The 18,394-nt window shown below is 40.9% G+C and overlaps 3 protein-coding genes across 4 annotated transcripts in view; 2 read left to right on the top strand and 1 right to left on the bottom strand.

Annotated features, from left to right (window-relative positions):
• Positions 1 to 18,394, top strand: part of BRIP1 (BRCA1 interacting DNA helicase 1) — a 746,182-nt gene that overhangs the window by 567,871 nt on the left and 159,917 nt on the right. The gene's annotated exons all lie outside the window — the stretch shown is intronic.
• Positions 5,935 to 10,226, bottom strand: LOC142490568 (uncharacterized). Its single transcript, XM_075592988.1, has 2 exons — positions 9,195 to 10,226; positions 5,935 to 6,708 (listed from the first exon to the last, which is right to left on the bottom strand). Exons 1-2 carry the CDS (start codon positions 10,224 to 10,226, stop codon positions 6,682 to 6,684), a joined length of 1,059 nt encoding a protein of 352 aa, XP_075449103.1. The 3' UTR covers positions 5,935 to 6,681.
• LOC142489232 (uncharacterized) lies at positions 11,175 to 15,053 on the top strand. Of its 2 annotated transcripts, none has more exons than XM_075589640.1 (2): positions 11,175 to 12,454; positions 14,924 to 15,053. In XM_075589640.1, the coding sequence occupies exons 1-2, from the start codon at positions 11,406 to 11,408 to the stop codon at positions 15,051 to 15,053; spliced, it is 1,179 nt and encodes a 392-aa protein (XP_075445755.1). In that variant the 5' UTR covers positions 11,175 to 11,405. The 2 variants fall into 2 exon arrangements, with proteins under 2 accessions (XP_075445755.1, XP_075445756.1); XM_075589641.1 differs by having other exon boundaries at positions 11,175 to 12,437; positions 14,924 to 15,000.

Here is an 18,394-nt window from a genome sequence, read left to right as displayed (position 1 = left end):
GGAAATTGGAACTGTACTCAAAATTAAATTGGTCTACATAAACCATGCCCCTTTAAAACAAGTAGTGAACACAGGGACTGTGTCTTGCTTTTAAACATAGAGTTCGTCAAGGCCGACTGGACACCCACCATCAGGCAGGGGGAAGCTGCGGCAGAAGACCCCATCAGCTGGATCGGCCCAGCAGATCAGACGTCCCAAAGCGCGGCTCCTGTACCCCCTGAAAGGAGACCAATCGGGAGGGTGGACTGCAGAGAGGAGCGGCACCCATTTTCTTTGCTAGAGGTGGCCGAGGTCCACTCGCTCCTTGGGTTTTAAGCCCGTGGCTAAATTGAGGTGTCCTGTCGGGGCTCCCACTGGTGAGTGAGACCAGCGACTGGAGGGGTGAAAGGAGAGAGACTTAGGGGCCTTGGGCTGGCCCCCGTTCTGGACTGAGCCAGTGTAATGACAAAATGGCTGCCACAGGCAACCTGAGGAGTGGGGTGGTTGATTCTGGGTCAGGGGGGGCTCGTTGGACCCCGCTGACTGACTAACTGGCTGTGCCAGACTTTAAACTGTGCCCCTCCCCCCCTAAATACAAGTAAAAACAAAAATAAATAAAGACACAGTCTGACCCTGTCAGTTGAAATTTGCAGAGATGGCTGCACTTGCCTCCTCCACCAGGCAATAACTATATATTGGACAAAGATTCACCTATAGGGAAAGGACTCGGTAGTTACCAGCAATACAAGTACTAACGTTTGAAATAAAATATCCAACAATCATTAAAAAAGCAGCACAACCCAGTCCATGGTATTAAGTCTAGACGCTGAAAAAGCCTTCGATAGGATAGACTGTCCCTATTTAAAAGAGACATTGAAGGCATTTGGTTTCGAGGGGCGTCTGTTAAATGCCATACTAGCTTTGTATGAGGGCCCGACGGCAAGGGTGCGACACCAGGGCTTCCCTTCGGAACAATTTAGCATCCGTAGCGGAACAAGGCAGGGTTGCCCGTTGTCCCCCTTGCTGTTTGCCCTCTGTATTGAGCCCCTAGCAACACACATTAGACGAAGCCCTGATATAGAAGGAATAACAGTTAGAGATCAGACACATAAGGTGGCACTGTACGCCAATGATGTGATTTTAACACTGTCAAGGCCCCTCACATCTCTTCCCAATGTTTTTGCGATCCTAGGAAAGTTCAACCAAATCTCGGGTTTCAAAATTAATCAGACAAAATCGGAAGCTCTCAATATAAATTTACCCAAAGAAATGGAAACATTTATAGAAATAAACTTTAATTTCAAATGGCAAGCCTCCACTATCAAATATTTAGGGGTCTACCTCACCAGGGAATACAAAACATTGTACAAAGCAAATTACCCAAAATTAATTAGGACACTGGGGGAAGATCTCAGGACATGGATGAGGGGCGGCATATCATGGATTGGCAGGATGCATAGCGTGAAAATGAACCTCCTCCCAAAGATGTTATATCTTTTCCAGAGCCTTCCAATACCGTTAGTGAGATCCGACATCCTCTCCCTACAGGCTAACATTTTGAAATTCATTTGGAATAAAAAAAGTCCACGGATTGCAAAAGGTATCTTAAAGAGGCCTACTTCAAAAGGGGGACTAGCGGTACCTTGCTTGTTGGCTTATTATAAAGCGGCACAATTAAGCCAAATTAACCAGTGGCACGCAGATCCGAACAAGCGGAGATGGGTGGAACTAGAGAAAAGCTGCGGTGCTCCGGTTGATCTGCATAATTTGATCTGGCTCCCTAAGGGAAGTTTCAACAAAATGGGTGTGCCGCTACAGGCCATGGCCAATTCCTTGAAGGTTTGCGAGGCTACTAAAAATAGTTATAACCTCACTTCCAAACACTCCCTAATGACTCCGATAGTCGGCAACCCGGACTTCGCTCCAGGATTGAATATAAGTAATTTGCTAATTTGGGCACAGGCAGGTATCACAAGACTAAAGGATTTGGTGGGGAGAAAATATATAAAAACCTTCGAGCAAATTAAATCCACAAAGGATATCCCAAACACGGAATTCTTTAGATACCTCCAGATCCGAGACTTTTATAACAAATTCCCAATTAGACCAGCAAGAACAAATTTTGAGCAGCTGTATTCTAGAGATACGGACACGCGAGGACTAACTTCTAGAATGTACAAGGAAGTGATCTGTCCTGAGACTCCGACGACCACAAGACTCAGTTACATCAGACAGTGGGAGACAGATTTAGGGGAGACAGAGGACGAGGAATGGGACAGGATCCTGCAGGCAGCAGCGAAAAGTTCAATCTGCACCATGTTAAAGGAGAACGCATATAAAGTCCTAATGCGTTGGTACTATACCCCAGTAAAATTATCTAAATTTGTCAAAGGATACTCCCCGCTCTGCCCAAAGCAGTGCGGTGAGATAGCGGATCTACAACACATGCTGTTGTCTTGCACGAAGGTGGTCCCGATTTGGGAACAAATTAGACATTGGATACAGAGGATACTCGGTTTGGAGATCCCCCTGGACCCGTGGCTGTTCCTATTGGGCAGACGGATCCAGGGTCTGTCAAATATGTCGCACAAATTAATCGCGCACTTTGCAACAGCCACCAGGTGTGAGATAGCAGCACTGTGGAAACAATCGGATTTACCAGTAATACCCAAAATCAGAAACAGAATTTGGCATGTCTGTCGGATGGAACAGTCGACGAGTTTGGTCAATGACACCGGCCCAAATTTCCTAAAAGTCTGGACGCCTTGGCTGGCCCAGACAGACATCCCGGGGATAAGCATACCCGCAATCCTACATTGTTAGATACAGGTGCGTTCTCCTTTGAAACTGCAGGATCCGCGACCACATAGAGACAGACGTTTAGATTAGAAGTCAGTCAAGATCCAGATGAGTAGGGAAGAAGCCAAGAGTTCAAAACAGTGGACACAAAGGCGGCGGCCCAATATTCCCCCCCACCTATCCCTTCCTCCCTGTCTGTCTATTGTCTTGTCCGTCTAGTGAGTCGTGTCTGTGGATTGTATGTTACCCTCAGTTGGTGTCATATACATGTTAGGTGCTGTTAAAAGATATGGGTTACAGCTGATTACTGAGATAGTTGTTGGTGATACAATGTATGCTTAAAAAAACAATAAAAGTAAAGTTGAAAAAAAAAAGCAGCACAACAGGCTCAACCTGATCTTACCTGGGCACACTGCTGGAGAGCTGCTTGCGCAGTTTGAAATGCTTCAGCCACTAGGCAATACTTCCCGCTTGGGCAAACACCCACCTGCGGAAAATGAAGCATTTACATTATTCCATTAGAAAGTTCATACAGAGGAGACTTACGTTGACGTCACCGAGTACGGCCGCTTAGGAGAGGAGCTACCGAGACCCTCCGAATGCAATAAATAAAAACTGTCCCTAAGGAGAGCAGCAATGGCAGGGAAAGCAATACGGACCCAGAGCCAAGACGTCTCCCGCTATTTTTCGGTATCACAGCACGCTGCAGAAAACAGCATGGACTCCAAAAATGGCAGCGCCCGTGAGCAACCGCTAGCTGAAGTAGTGGGAGGCGTGCTAACTACTGAATATATGGAAGCATTTTTCAACAGAATGAGGAAAGGATTCCAAGAAGATTTAAAAACTGCTCTAGATGTACAGCTGCGCCAGCCTTTATTCTAAAGTAGCCGAAGCCGAGCCGCTCTGATAACCGCGACAAGACGCGCTTTACTTTCTTTTTTTTCCCGTGCGGTTTTCGATATCTTAGCATTCGTTTTTTAGCGTTGTCTGCAATACTGCAATACCGTCTAGAAACTCAGGTGGGCAATCGCGAGCTGTTGTCTTAAAAGTCTAATAGCAATTCAACCATTCAGTACAGCCGTACATTTCTGCAAGTCTGTGTGCGCGCGCAGTAATTGTAAATTTGAAGATTTATATTTGAAGCAGAGATTAATTAACGTTCCGAGTTCATACTTTTTACAGTAGTATGAGGCTCCTTAGGGAAAAGAAGTACAGTACAGTATTACAAAAATTTAACGTCGCGTCTTCTTCCGAATATAAAATTATTATTTATTAATCAATACTTTTGCTAGGCTTGCTCTTCTTTTCATACTGTTTTTATTTTATGCGCATGCGTGTATGTCTCATTGGAACATTGTTGAAACGCATAGGCGTGTTAAAGTATCACATTTCTGCGCATTAAACATTATGATGACCTGTTGAAAATATTTCTTTGAACTGATAATCCAGCATACAGCGCTCTCCCTCTCGCCTCAGCACACACAAGGCTAAAGTATTTCAACTTCTTATCTACAGTCCATTACACTTCTTCCACACCATTCATTTGTAGTGGATGGCTTTCTGGCTTGAATCTCACAGAGCATGGCATCCCATGACATCCCATTCAATTAGAAGTTTCAAGTGTGGATTTTTTTTTGTTTGTTTCTCGGCATGTGCCTGCCTGCATAACAATTCTTGATATTCTGAGAATCAATCACTACTATAGCTTTTTAATTCTACACTAGTCATGTACGTACTTTATGAGGTGGGTGGCATAGTACTGTGATTTTTATTTGGGGGTGTGGGGATCAAAACATTATGATGACCTGTTGAAAATATTTCTTTGAACTAGTAATCCAGCATACAGCGCTCTCCCCCTTCCCCCCCCCCCCCTCCCACACACGGCTAAAGTATTTCAACTTCTTATCGACACCTCTCCCAAACCATTCATTTGTAATGGTTGGCTTTCTGTCTTGAATCTTCCCGAGTGTGGCATCACATTTCTGCGCATGCGTGTATGACTTAGAATTTCAAGTTTAAAAAAAAATTCAGTTATCGACATGGGCATACATAACAATTCTTGATATTCTGAGAATCAATCACTACTGTAGCTTTTTAATTGTACACCAGTCATGTACTGTATGTACTTTATGAGGTGGGTGGCATACTGTGATTTTTATTTGGGAGTGTGGGGATCAAAACATTATGATGACCTGTTGAAAATATTTATTTGAACTAGTAATCCCCCCAACCACACAAGGCTAAAGTATTTCAACTTCTTATCGACACCTCTCCCAAACCATTCATTTGTATTTATTTGTATTGGCGAGAATGACTCATCCTTCCACCCCCCCCAAACCCCGAAGCCATTCATTGAAATCTTTGAGGCTTTGTTTACGGTAACGCATGCACACGTGTGATCCCTTCTCAAATTTAATATGTTAATCTGATTAGCCCTTCTTGGTGACTAGTGTAGACAGAGCCTTTCATCAAAAACTTGTGAGGCTTTTTTTTGTCATGGGATGAGTTTAACCGCTGGCCATAAGATTTCTCTGAACCACTAATCCCGCACACACTGCAATTAACCTGTGATAAGACCTTCATGGAGAATAGTATCCCACACATTCAAATTGAATTTCAAATTCAAAATAAAATAAACCATTTTTTAAGGACTGGTTTTTGTTTTTGATACTGTAAGTTAACAATATTTGCCATTCTTTATTTTTCTGGGGGTGTTTAAATGATTCTCGGGAAATTTACTGGTAATTTTTTTTTATTTTATCAGGATAATCATGGAAAAATGAAACATGCAAAGAATCATGAATAATACAAGATTTATAGTCTTTTTCTTCTTCGTCATGGCCACATTGCATTCTGTAGCTCATTGAGAGAGGGTTTTTTTTGTGTAAATTATGACTGTTGATACACTCTACACACAGTTCACTAATTTTACACATGATACCACCCTCCCCCCATCCTTCCTTTTGTACTTCAGCAGGCTCTGAAAAGAAAAGAAACAATGAGTGCAGTTAAGTGCATATAATGGCATTGTGTACAGTATCACTACTCCATATTGGACTATGCCGTTACTACTGTCAAACTACTATATACTGGAACTCTATACTACAGTACATTATAACTACTTGAGAAAAAAGGTTAAACCGGCGCCAAAGGGGGGTAAATACCAGACCAGTGGAGGGTGTGACAGTCCAAATACAGTCCTTGGGATGCTGAATAGTGATGATTTCAACTCAGCAGTGTATATGTGGAAAAAGAAAAGAAAAAGATAATGGTGCAGTAAATCAACACAGGGGGGGGGGGGGGAAAATGCACAGATAATTTACAGATAATGACAAACAAGACATACAAACATGAAACAATAGCACGGCCTAAATATTAATAAAAAGCAATTTATTTGTGTGGAAAGTGCATGAACCGCATCCGGAGGGGTAAAATTACAACCCTACTCACAGAATGCTGGAAGGGTACAGGCAATGATCTGGTGCGTGCAGCTGGGCTCTCAAGATGGCGACCGGAGCACTTGGGCTGGCGTCTACACGTGACTGGAATGCCAGGCTGGTGACTCAGATGACGGGACCTCTGGGCGGACGTGACGTCACCTCCGTTGTAATTTCTCCACCGGCTCACAGGTCTCCAGTCCTCCAGTCCTCCTCAGCAGCCGCAATATCGCCGCACCGGTTTTAAAACACTTTTCAGAGACTGCAGATTTCTCCTTAGGAACTGCAGACTTCTTCCACACAGTGAAACACTCTAAAAACTTGGAACTTCCCAACGCGTTTCGTACGCATGCGCGTACTTTTTCAAGGGATGTGCTTGTCTAATAGTCTCCATGGTATATATACCATCAGTCCAAAGTCCTGGTTGGTTAATTGGATGGCATTAACCCCACTTAGGGCTAATAGATCACAGCACATGAACAAAGGCCTGTTGCTAATCAACATACATTACAAACATATAACATTAATTGGGATAACAGAAAAAAGAGAGGAAAAACATTAAAAACATTTAAAAAGACATTTAAAAAGACATTAAAAATATACAATGGCAGAACAATGAATTAATGACTTAAAATAGAATGACGCAAATAAATAATTATAAAAAGGCTTTGAGTTCAAAATCGATATTCATTCCTTTAGGGGAGAGAGTTTTAAGTTCATATATCCAGTAAGCCTCACGTATACTGGCCTGCTGGAGTCTACTCCCCCCTCTGGGGTTAACATCAACTTGTTCAATTGCCTGACAGATAAGACCCTTGGGATTTTGATCATGGTACAGAGAGAAATGGTGTGAGACACTATGTGTCACTAAGCCCTTTTTAATGTTGTAAATATGCTCATAGACACGTCTCTGGAATGTTCTCCCTGTTCTGCCCACATATTGCAAGCCACAAGGGCATTGCAATAAATATATAACATATGTAGAGTGGCAGTTGATGAAATTATATATAGGGTAACTCTTATTAGTAACACTAGATGTAAATTTTTTTGAGTTTTTACTAAATGAACATGCTACGCATTTTGCACAGGTGAAGAAACCTTTTACATTCCCTCCTAGTTTCTGCTTTTTTTGGTTCACCGGACAACTGGGGGCTAATTTAGATTTTAAGTTATTTGCCTTAGAAAATATAATATTGGCTTTTTTTGGAAGGATATCTGCCAATATTTCATCTTGTAATAAAATAGGCCAATGCTTATTTATAATTTGTTTAATTTTTGGCGCCATCTCATTGTATTGAGTGATGAACGCTACCTGGTTGTGACGTGTATTTATTGTTTCCTTCTTTTTGACCTCATATTGAAGTAAAGTGTCCCTATTTATCTCATTTACCTGATCAAAAGCCTCATTTAATTCAACCTCTCGATATTTTCTATTAATGAATTTTTGTTTTAGATCTTCTGCTTGTTTCTTAAAAATCTCGTCTTCTGAACAGTTACGTTTCAGACGTACCAATTGTCCCTTTGGAATGTTTCGCAGCCACTGTGGATTATGGTGACTATCCGCGCGCACATAGTTATTTGCCTGCACAGGCTTGAAAAAGGTTTTTGTGTGCAATATATCATCTTTGACATATATGTGGAGGTCCAAAAAGTCAATGTGTTCAGTACTAAAACTACAGGTGAATTTTAAATTAAGGTGATTGTGATTTAAATATGTGCAAAAATCATTTAAAGAATCCTGAGTGCCTGACCAAATGAAAATCACATCGTCAATGTAGCGCCGCCAGAGCACCAGGTTTGCTCCTAGTGGACAGTTGTTCCAAATGAACTCCTCCTCCCAACTATCCATAAATAAGTTGGCATAACTAGGAGCAAACCTCGTACCCATGGCGGTACCACATTTCTGAATGTAATAGTGGGAATTGAAGGTAAAGTAATTGTGTGTTAAGATAAACCAAATACTTTCCATCAGGAAATCCCTCTTAGTGCGTGAATAGCCACTGGAGTGTTCCAGTTTGCGAGACACGGCCTGGCATCCTTGATGATGGTCAATAACTGTGTATAAGGATGTTACATCCGCTGTCGCAAGAATGTATCCTTGCTGCCATTTCAGATCTTTTAAAATTTGTAGCGTATGTGTCGTGTCTCGCAAATAGGATCTACCACCGGTGACTATAGGTTGAAGATGGTGATCTATAAATTGTGAAAGATTTGAAGTGAGGGAAGAAATACCAGAAATAATAGGTCTCCCCGGAGGTGCAGTTAAATGTTTGTGAATTTTAGGTATAAAGTAAAATAACGGTGTACGTGGAAACTGAACAGATAGAAATTTAAACTCATCCTCACACAATGCCCCACTATCTACACCAGAAGTCAACAATTCTCCCAGTTCGGCTTTGAAATGCACCAAAGGGTCACTGTTAAGGGGGAGGTATGTGGTCTCATCTCCCAGTAATCTCATGGACTCTTTTAGATAATACTCTTTGTCCATGACCACAATACCCCCACCCTTATCAGCCGATTTGATAACAATCGAGTCATTATTCTCCAGATCTTGGACTGCCTCTTTTTCTTTAATATTAAAATTATCTTTTTTGATTTTGTATGTTCTACATGAGTTCTCTAGATCCATGCTGACCATTTCTACAAAGGAGCTTACTAGATGTCCTTGCGCGAACTTTGGATAGAACGTGGATGCTTTTTTAAAAATCTTTTCTTGAGGCTCCGCAGTGCTGCGTACCTCTTGAATGGGATTGGTTTGGTTAGTAATTTTATCCCTAGCAAAATATTTTTTCAGGGCGAGTTTGCGGGCAAATTTGTGAACATCTATGTAGAGATTAAAACTATTTGGTCCACAGACTGGAGCAAACTTAAGCCCTTTGTTGAGTACTTTTTTCTCAATATCGGTGAGCTGGTACTGACTTATATTAAAGATATTCGGATACTCTTTTGTAGTTTTTACCCGATTTCTACTAGTACCTCCTCTTCTCCCTCGGGTCCTGTCTTTCTTTTTTTGTAGTTTAGTGGAGGTTGGATTTCTGATACATGTTTGATTATTTCCACCTCTGGGAAGATGTGATCTCTTTCCTTCCTCCACTCTAAAAAAGAGAAATTTGATTTAATGGCTGGTGTGGGGAGTGGTGTATACGAGATGCTCTCCACATCACTCTCTGATCCTATATCCGACAGCAGTGTATATCTATTGCTGACCGGAATGGGAATTGATTGAGGTAATGTTAGTGCATCATATCGTTCCTTAGCTCTTTTTTGTTGCAGATATAGATTTTTATCATGCAAAGGTTGCTTAACCGGAACGAACGGTGTGGGAACCAGTACATTACTAGAGGATTTTTTTGGGGCATTATTAACTCCCTTTTGTATATATCTGCTCCTTTTAGCATTGGATTCTTTGGATCCTATCGTTACATTGGGTTTCTTATTATCTACATTTATAGCATTAATCTCCTTAGATTTCTTTGCCCAATCTCTCTGACAACCAGTGTCATAGTCTTGTTTATCCCTAAAAAATTTTTGTTGTTTAATTTGAACTATCTCTAATTCTGCCTGATCTAGCCTTTTCTTAATAGTCGGTTCTAGAGCGAGCAACTCCTTGTTATCTTTATAGGGATCTAATTGGATCTTCATATCTAATATATGGCCATCCAATTCGGCTAGGGTTTTCCTCCGTTGATGCACCAAAAGCTTCATGAGAGAGAACGAACATTGGTCTAATATTTCATTCCATTCCCTCATGAAGCCCTCATTATGCGCATCTCCGGTGGGTTTTTTCCGAACCCTAAGCCCCCTAGGGATACGGTGATTTTCCAAATACTTGCTCAGTGTGGTGGCTTCCCACCATTGTTTGCTTTCTAGCATAAGTGTTTTTTCTAGCTGAGCAAGTATTGGATGAAAATCTTCAGTCACACTTTCTATACCTTGGACTGAGTTAGGGTCACTAAAGATATGATCAACATTGACATTGTGACGAGATCTTATGAACAGCGAGCTCATGATGACACTCAAAATGAATAAAATATAAATTTATTTGCGTCATTCTATTTTAAGTCATTAATTCATTGTTCTGCCATTGTATATTTTTAATGTCTTTTTAAATGTCTTTTTAAATGTTTTTAATGTTTTTCCTCTCTTTTTTCTGTTATCCCAATTAATGTTATATGTTTGTAATGTATGTTGATTAGCAACAGGCCTTTGTTCATGTGCTGTGATCTATTAGCCCTAAGTGGGGTTAATGCCATCCAATTAACCAACCAGGACTTTGGACTGATGGTATATATACCATGGAGACTATTAGACAAGCACATCCCTTGAAAAAGTACGCGCATGCGTACGAAACGCGTTGGGAAGTTCCAAGTTTTTAGAGTGTTTCACTGTGTGGAAGAAGTCTGCAGTTCCTAAGGAGAAATCTGCAGTCTCTGAAAAGTGTTTTAAAACCGGTGCGGCGATATTGCGGCTGCTGAGGAGGACTGGAGGACTGGAGACCTGTGAGCCGGTGGAGAAATTACAACGGAGGTGACGTCACGTCCGCCCAGAGGTCCCGTCATCTGAGTCACCAGCCTGGCATTCCAGTCACGTGTAGACGCCAGCCCAAGTGCTCCGGTCGCCATCTTGAGAGCCCAGCTGCACGCACCAGATCATTGCCTGTACCCTTCCAGCATTCTGTGAGTAGGGTTGTAATTTTACCCCTCCGGATGCGGTTCATGCACTTTCCACACAAATAAATTGCTTTTTATTAATATTTAGGCCGTGCTATTGTTTCATGTTTGTATGTCTTGTTTGTCATTATCTGTAAATTATCTGTGCATTTTCCCCCCCCCCCCCCCTGTGTTGATTTACTGCACCATTATCTTTTTCTTTTCTTTTTCCACATATACACTGCTGAGTTGAAATCATCACTATTCAGCATCCCAAGGACTGTATTTGGACTGTCACACCCTCCACTGGTCTGGTATTTACCCCCCTTTGGCGCCGGTTTAACCTTTTTTCTCATTTTGCTTCCCTGACTGGTTGTACTACCAGTCATCCACCTGGCTGCCTGAACATTTATTTAATTTCAATCAATATCATTAGCGCTGTTTTGCACCTTACCTTTTTTCTGTGATTGTTTGTTTTGTACAATTTGGTGTTAGCTGCTTTTATTTTATTTATATTTTATTCATTTTGAGTGTCATCATGAGCTCGCTGTTCATAAGATCTCGTCACAATGTCAATGTTGATCATATCTTTAGTGACCCTAACTCAGTCCAAGGTATAGAAAGTGTGACTGAAGATTTTCATCCAATACTTGCTCAGCTAGAAAAAACACTTATGCTAGAAAGCAAACAATGGTGGGAAGCCACCACACTGAGCAAGTATTTGGAAAATCACCGTATCCCTAGGGGGCTTAGGGTTCGGAAAAAACCCACCGGAGATGCGCATAATGAGGGCTTCATGAGGGAATGGAATGAAATATTAGACCAATGTTCGTTCTCTCTCATGAAGCTTTTGGTGCATCAACGGAGGAAAACCCTAGCCGAATTGGATGGCCATATATTAGATATGAAGATCCAATTAGATCCCTATAAAGATAACAAGGAGTTGCTCGCTCTAGAACCGACTATTAAGAAAAGGCTAGATCAGGCAGAATTAGAGATAGTTCAAATTAAACAACAAAAATTTTTTAGGGATAAACAAGACTATGACACTGGTTGTCAGAGAGATTGGGCAAAGAAATCTAAGGAGATTAATGCTATAAATGTAGATAATAAGAAACCCAATGTAACGATAGGATCCAAAGAATCCAATGCTAAAAGGAGCAGATATATACAAAAGGGAGTTAATAATGCCCCAAAAAAATCCTCTAGTAATGTACTGGTTCCCACACCGTTCGTTCCGGTTAAGCAACCTTTGCATGATAAAAATCTATATCTGCAACAAAAAAGAGCTAAGGAACGATATGATGCACTAACATTACCTCAATCAATTCCCATTCCGGTCAGCAATAGATATACACTGCTGTCGGATATAGGATCAGAGAGTGATGTGGAGAGCATCTCGTATACACCACTCCCCACACCAGCCATTAAATCAAATTTCTCTTTTTTAGAGTGGAGGAAGGAAAGAGATCACATCTTCCCAGAGGTGGAAATAATCAAACATGTATCAGAAATCCAACCTCCACTAAACTACAAAAAAAGAAAGACAGGACCCGAGGGAGAAGAGGAGGTACTAGTAGAAATCGGGTAAAAACTACAAAAGAGTATCCGAATATCTTTAATATAAGTCAGTACCAGCTCACCGATATTGAGAAAAAAGTACTCAACAAAGGGCTTAAGTTTGCTCCAGTCTGTGGACCAAATAGTTTTAATCTCTACATAGATGTTCACAAATTTGCCCGCAAACTCGCCCTGAAAAAATATTTTGCTAGGGATAAAATTACTAACCAAACCAATCCCATTCAAGAGGTACGCAGCACTGCGGAGCCTCAAGAAAAGATTTTTAAAAAAGCATCCACGTTCTATCCAAAGTTCGCGCAAGGACATCTAGTAAGCTCCTTTGTAGAAATGGTCAGCATGGATCTAGAGAACTCATGTAGAACATACAAAATCAAAAAAGATAATTTTAATATTAAAGAAAAAGAGGCAGTCCAAGATCTGGAGAATAATGACTCGATTGTTATCAAATCGGCTGATAAGGGTGGGGGTATTGTGGTCATGGACAAAGAGTATTATCTAAAAGAGTCCATGAGATTACTGGGAGATGAGACCACATACCTCCCCCTTAACAGTGACCCTTTGGTGCATTTCAAAGCCGAACTGGGAGAATTGTTGACTTCTGGTGTAGATAGTGGGGCATTGTGTGAGGATGAGTTTAAATTTCTATCTGTTCAGTTTCCACGTACACCGTTATTTTACTTTATACCTAAAATTCACAAACATTTAACTGCACCTCCGGGGAGACCTATTATTTCTGGTATTTCTTCCCTCACTTCAAATCTTTCACAATTTATAGATCACCATCTTCAACCTATAGTCACCGGTGGTAGATCCTATTTGCGAGACACGACACATACGCTACAAATTTTAAAAGATCTGAAATGGCAGCAAGGATACATTCTTGCGACAGCGGATGTAACATCCTTATACACAGTTATTGACCATCATCAAGGATGCCAGGCCGTGTCTCGCAAACTGGAACACTCCAGTGGCTATTCACGCACTAAGAGGGATTTCCTGATGGAAAGTATTTGGTTTATCTTAACACACAATTACTTTACCTTCAATTCCCACTATTACATTCAGAAATGTGGTACCGCCATGGGTACGAGGTTTGCTCCTAGTTATGCCAACTTATTTATGGATAGTTGGGAGGAGGAGTTCATTTGGAACAACTGTCCACTAGGAGCAAACCTGGTGCTCTGGCGGCGCTACATTGACGATGTGATTTTCATTTGGTCAGGCACTCAGGATTCTTTAAATGATTTTTGCACATATTTAAATCACAATCACCTTAATTTAAAATTCACCTGTAGTTTTAGTACTGAACACATTGACTTTTTGGACCTCCACATATATGTCAAAGATGATATATTGCACACAAAAACCTTTTTCAAGCCTGTGCAGGCAAATAACTATGTGCGCGCGGATAGTCACCATAATCCACAGTGGCTGCGAAACATTCCAAAGGGACAATTGGTACGTCTGAAACGTAACTGTTCAGAAGACGAGATTTTTAAGAAACAAGCAGAAGATCTAAAACAAAAATTCATTAATAGAAAATATCGAGAGGTTGAATTAAATGAGGCTTTTGATCAGGTAAATGAGATAAATAGGGACACTTTACTTCAATATGAGGTCAAAAAGAAGGAAACAATAAATACACGTCACAACCAGGTAGCGTTCATCACTCAATACAATGAGATGGCGCCAAAAATTAAACAAATTATAAATAAGCATTGGCCTATTTTATTACAAGATGAAATATTGGCAGATATCCTTCCAAAAAAAGCCAATATTATATTTTCTAAGGCAAATAACTTAAAATCTAAATTAGCCCCCAGTTGTCCGGTGAACCAAAAAAAGCAGAAACTAGGAGGGAATGTAAAAGGTTTCTTCACCTGTGCAAAATGCGTAGCATGTTCATTTAGTAAAAACTCAAAAAAATTTACATCTAGTGTTACTAATAAGAGTTACCCTATATATAATTTCATCAACTGCCACTCTACATATGTTATATATTTATTGCAATGCCCTTGTGGCTTGCAATATGTGGGCAGAACAGGGAGAACATTCCAGAGACGTGTCTATGAGCATATTTACAACATTAAAAAGGGCTTAGTGACACATAGTGTCTCACACCATTTCTCTCTGTACCATGATCAAAATCCCAAGGGTCTTATCTGTCAGGCAATTGAACAAGTTGATGTTAACCCCAGAGGGGGGAGTAGACTCCAGCAGGCCAGTATACGTGAGGCTTACTGGATATATGAACTTAAAACTCTCTCCCCTAAAGGAATGAATATCGATTTTGAACTCAAAGCCTTTTTATAATTATTTATTTGCGTCATTCTATTTTAAGTCATTAATTCATTGTTCTGCCATTGTATATTTTTAATGTCTTTTTAAATGTCTTTTTAAATGTTTTTAATGTTTTTCCTCTCTTTTTTCTGTTATCCCAATTAATGTTATATGTTTGTAATGTATGTTGATTAGCAACAGGCCTTTGTTCATGTGCTGTGATCTATTAGCCCTAAGTGGGGTTAATGCCATCCAATTAACCAACCAGGACTTTGGACTGATGGTATATATACCATGGAGACTATTAGACAAGCACATCCCTTGAAAAAGTACGCGCATGCGTACGAAACGCGTTGGGAAGTTCCAAGTTTTTAGAGTGTTTCACTGTGTGGAAGAAGTCTGCAGTTCCTAAGGAGAAATCTGCAGTCTCTGAAAAGTGTTTTAAAACCGGTGCGGCGATATTGCGGCTGCTGAGGAGGACTGGAGGACTGGAGACCTGTGAGCCGGTGGAGAAATTACAACGGAGGTGACGTCACGTCCGCCCAGAGGTCCCGTCATCTGAGTCACCAGCCTGGCATTCCAGTCACGTGTAGACGCCAGCCCAAGTGCTCCGGTCGCCATCTTGAGAGCCCAGCTGCACGCACCAGATCATTGCCTGTACCCTTCCAGCATTCTGTGAGTAGGGTTGTAATTTTACCCCTCCGGATGCGGTTCATGCACTTTCCACACAAATAAATTGCTTTTTATTAATATTTAGGCCGTGCTATTGTTTCATGTTTGTATGTCTTGTTTGTCATTATCTGTAAATTATCTGTGCATTTTCCCCCCCCCCCCCCTGTGTTGATTTACTGCACCATTATCTTTTTCTTTTCTTTTTCCACATATACACTGCTGAGTTGAAATCATCACTATTCAGCATCCCAAGGACTGTATTTGGACTGTCACACCCTCCACTGGTCTGGTATTTACCCCCCTTTGGCGCCGGTTTAACCTTTTTTCTCATTTTGCTTCCCTGACTGGTTGTACTACCAGTCATCCACCTGGCTGCCTGAACATTTATTTAATTTCAATCAATATCATTAGCGCTGTTTTGCACCTTACCTTTTTTCTGACATTATAACTACTGTATAACTACTGGACAGTACTTTGTACCAAGATTTGTAGTGCAGCTCTCTCTGAAAAGGAAAGAAAAAAATGAGTGCAGTTAAGTGCATACTGTATAATGGCATTATGTACAGTATACCTACTCCATATTGGATTATGCAGTTACTACTGTCAAACTACTGTATACTGGAACTCTATACTACTTTATAACTACTGTTTAACTACTGTAAAATACTTTGTAACAAAATTGGTAGTGCAGCTCTCTTAAAAGAAAAAATTAGTGCAGTTAAGTGCATACTGTATACTGTAAAACAATCTCTGCCATACTTACCTGTATCATACTGTACTTGGTGTGCCTGTACTTACCCTACTACAGTACAGTACTGTACCATACTACCTTCCTGATGCATGCCCATTACGCTCTATAACAATGGGCAACACAGTCGCAATAGGATCGATATATTTATTACATCTTTTGACGGTGAGTACATTGTTCCAAAAACTCAGTACTGCACCGACACACTTTATTCGAGCAAATACCCAGTATGTACCTGGTAGATACCTGGAATGCGCCGCTCCTCACCTCTGACAAGCCCCGTTGCATTTGCCATCCCAGCCTGGGTTCATGCCTGGCTGACGGGCGGCTGATCTGTTAAATGATAATGATTAGGATTTAATAGGCTGCAATGCTTCGCGTGTCTACCAGATGGCATAAATTCATGAATTGTAATGCAGTATATATATATATACTGTGCAGTATTGCAGCCAGCGGGAATAAAATGCTTAAATCCCTGCCTGGAAAATACCTCAATGCACTCGGGCAGAAAACAGTCACAAACCTCAATACACCCGGGTATACCCGAATTCGTGGGACTAGCCGAGCTCGAATAAAGTGTGTCGCCAGTGTATGTCATCCGCCAATTCATCCTTTTTTGAGGGTTTCACCACTTTTCGGATATGATCCTTCAGCTGATACCATACCAGTTCAATAGGATTTGAAAAGTGCAAAACAGAAATTGTGAGGCGCTACTAATGAAGGTGAAAATAAATAAATAAATCAATTGATAAAGATATGTGATATATATAAGTGTGCTCAAATATGTTAATAATGGCAAACTTTGCTGCTCAACCCTCTTTGGAGAAGTTCCAGTTTTCTCCTTTCTTGAATGTTGAAGAGAAGCTTGTGGGGAGCGCAGGTGTCACCATATATATATGCAAAGGAAAAATAAATATAGTGTTGTGAAAGCGTAGAAATAAGATCAATGAGACAAGGGTTCAAAGTAACAGGTGAGTTTATCTGTACCAAGGCACAATTGGGAGACAAGAGTTCAAAGAAAGAACTCAGGCCTCTGAAGACATATTGCTTAGTATCACATTTTTATACATTTCAAAATGAGTAATACACCCCTTAAGGGGGCTGGCTTATAGATAAATGATATATGATGACTTACAAAAATATATTTTGTTGATGCCTAAATATGCTTTACATTGCTATATTCTTATCGATAATTTACCATAATGTGGGCCTCCCAACCCTGTGACATAAGGGAGTTACTCTGTTCAGCCCTGTATGTGTATTGTAGCTGTCAGATAACAACTACACTATGGTCAGCAGGAATATCTTAGGAGAAATTGCTTACGAATGCTATTTCAATTCTTGCCTGCCTTGTAGGAATTAAAAAGGGTTAGTTATATCTAGGAGCGATACTCTGCAGATTCAAACATTCACAGTTCATTCATTCATTCACGAATGAGACAAATATACATTCATATAGCAAACACTCAGAAAATGGTGGTTTAGGCCAAAATGGAGGTGATGATAGCCACTCACATTATCTCAATCTTCACAGTGTGGTATGTCTAAACAGGTACAGCAATCAACACAGGAATCATGAATGGGAACTCACATTCTGCCAGTTGTAATACAGCATTTGAAACAGCAATAGATGCAGTGGATGGATTCAGCACTGTGCAGGGGGGTCTGGCTTGTAGACACTCCCTGATGTCAGCAGGACAACCCTCAATAGAATGAAAAAGACGACTCTAGTGCAACATTGTATGTTCACGAATGATATATTGAAAATAGGCAATTACTATTGCACTTACATGAGCAACATGTGCTTAGACACATAAAAATCGATGCGCAGCATTGGTGTGTGTCATCCCCCTCACTCCCGAAGTTGCATCGCGTCACTTCCGGTCCGGCCCGTCGCGTCACTTCCGGTTTCGTCGGCGATCGCAGAATGGGTCAAAACGGGTGACATCAGGGAGTGTCTACAAGCCAGACCCCCCTGCACAGTGCTGAATCCATCCACTGCATCTATTGCTGTTTCAAATGCTGTATTACAACTGGCAGAATGTGAGTTCCCATTCATGATTCCTGTGTTGATTGCTGTACCTGTTTAGACATACCACACTATATTTATTTTTCCTTTGCATATATATATGGTGACACCTGCGCTCCCCACAAGCTTCTCTTCAACAATAGGATTTGAAGTCTGGCGATCAATCATTGGAGGGGGAAAGAAGGATAAATAGTTAAAGAGATACACAGTAAACAGT

Source organism: Ascaphus truei, chromosome 3 (genome assembly GCF_040206685.1).
Source record: "Ascaphus truei isolate aAscTru1 chromosome 3, aAscTru1.hap1, whole genome shotgun sequence".
NCBI lineage: Eukaryota > Metazoa > Chordata > Amphibia > Anura > Ascaphidae > Ascaphus > Ascaphus truei.
Note: the sequence above shows the minus strand (reverse complement) of the source record. Positions and strands in the feature narration are given on the sequence as shown.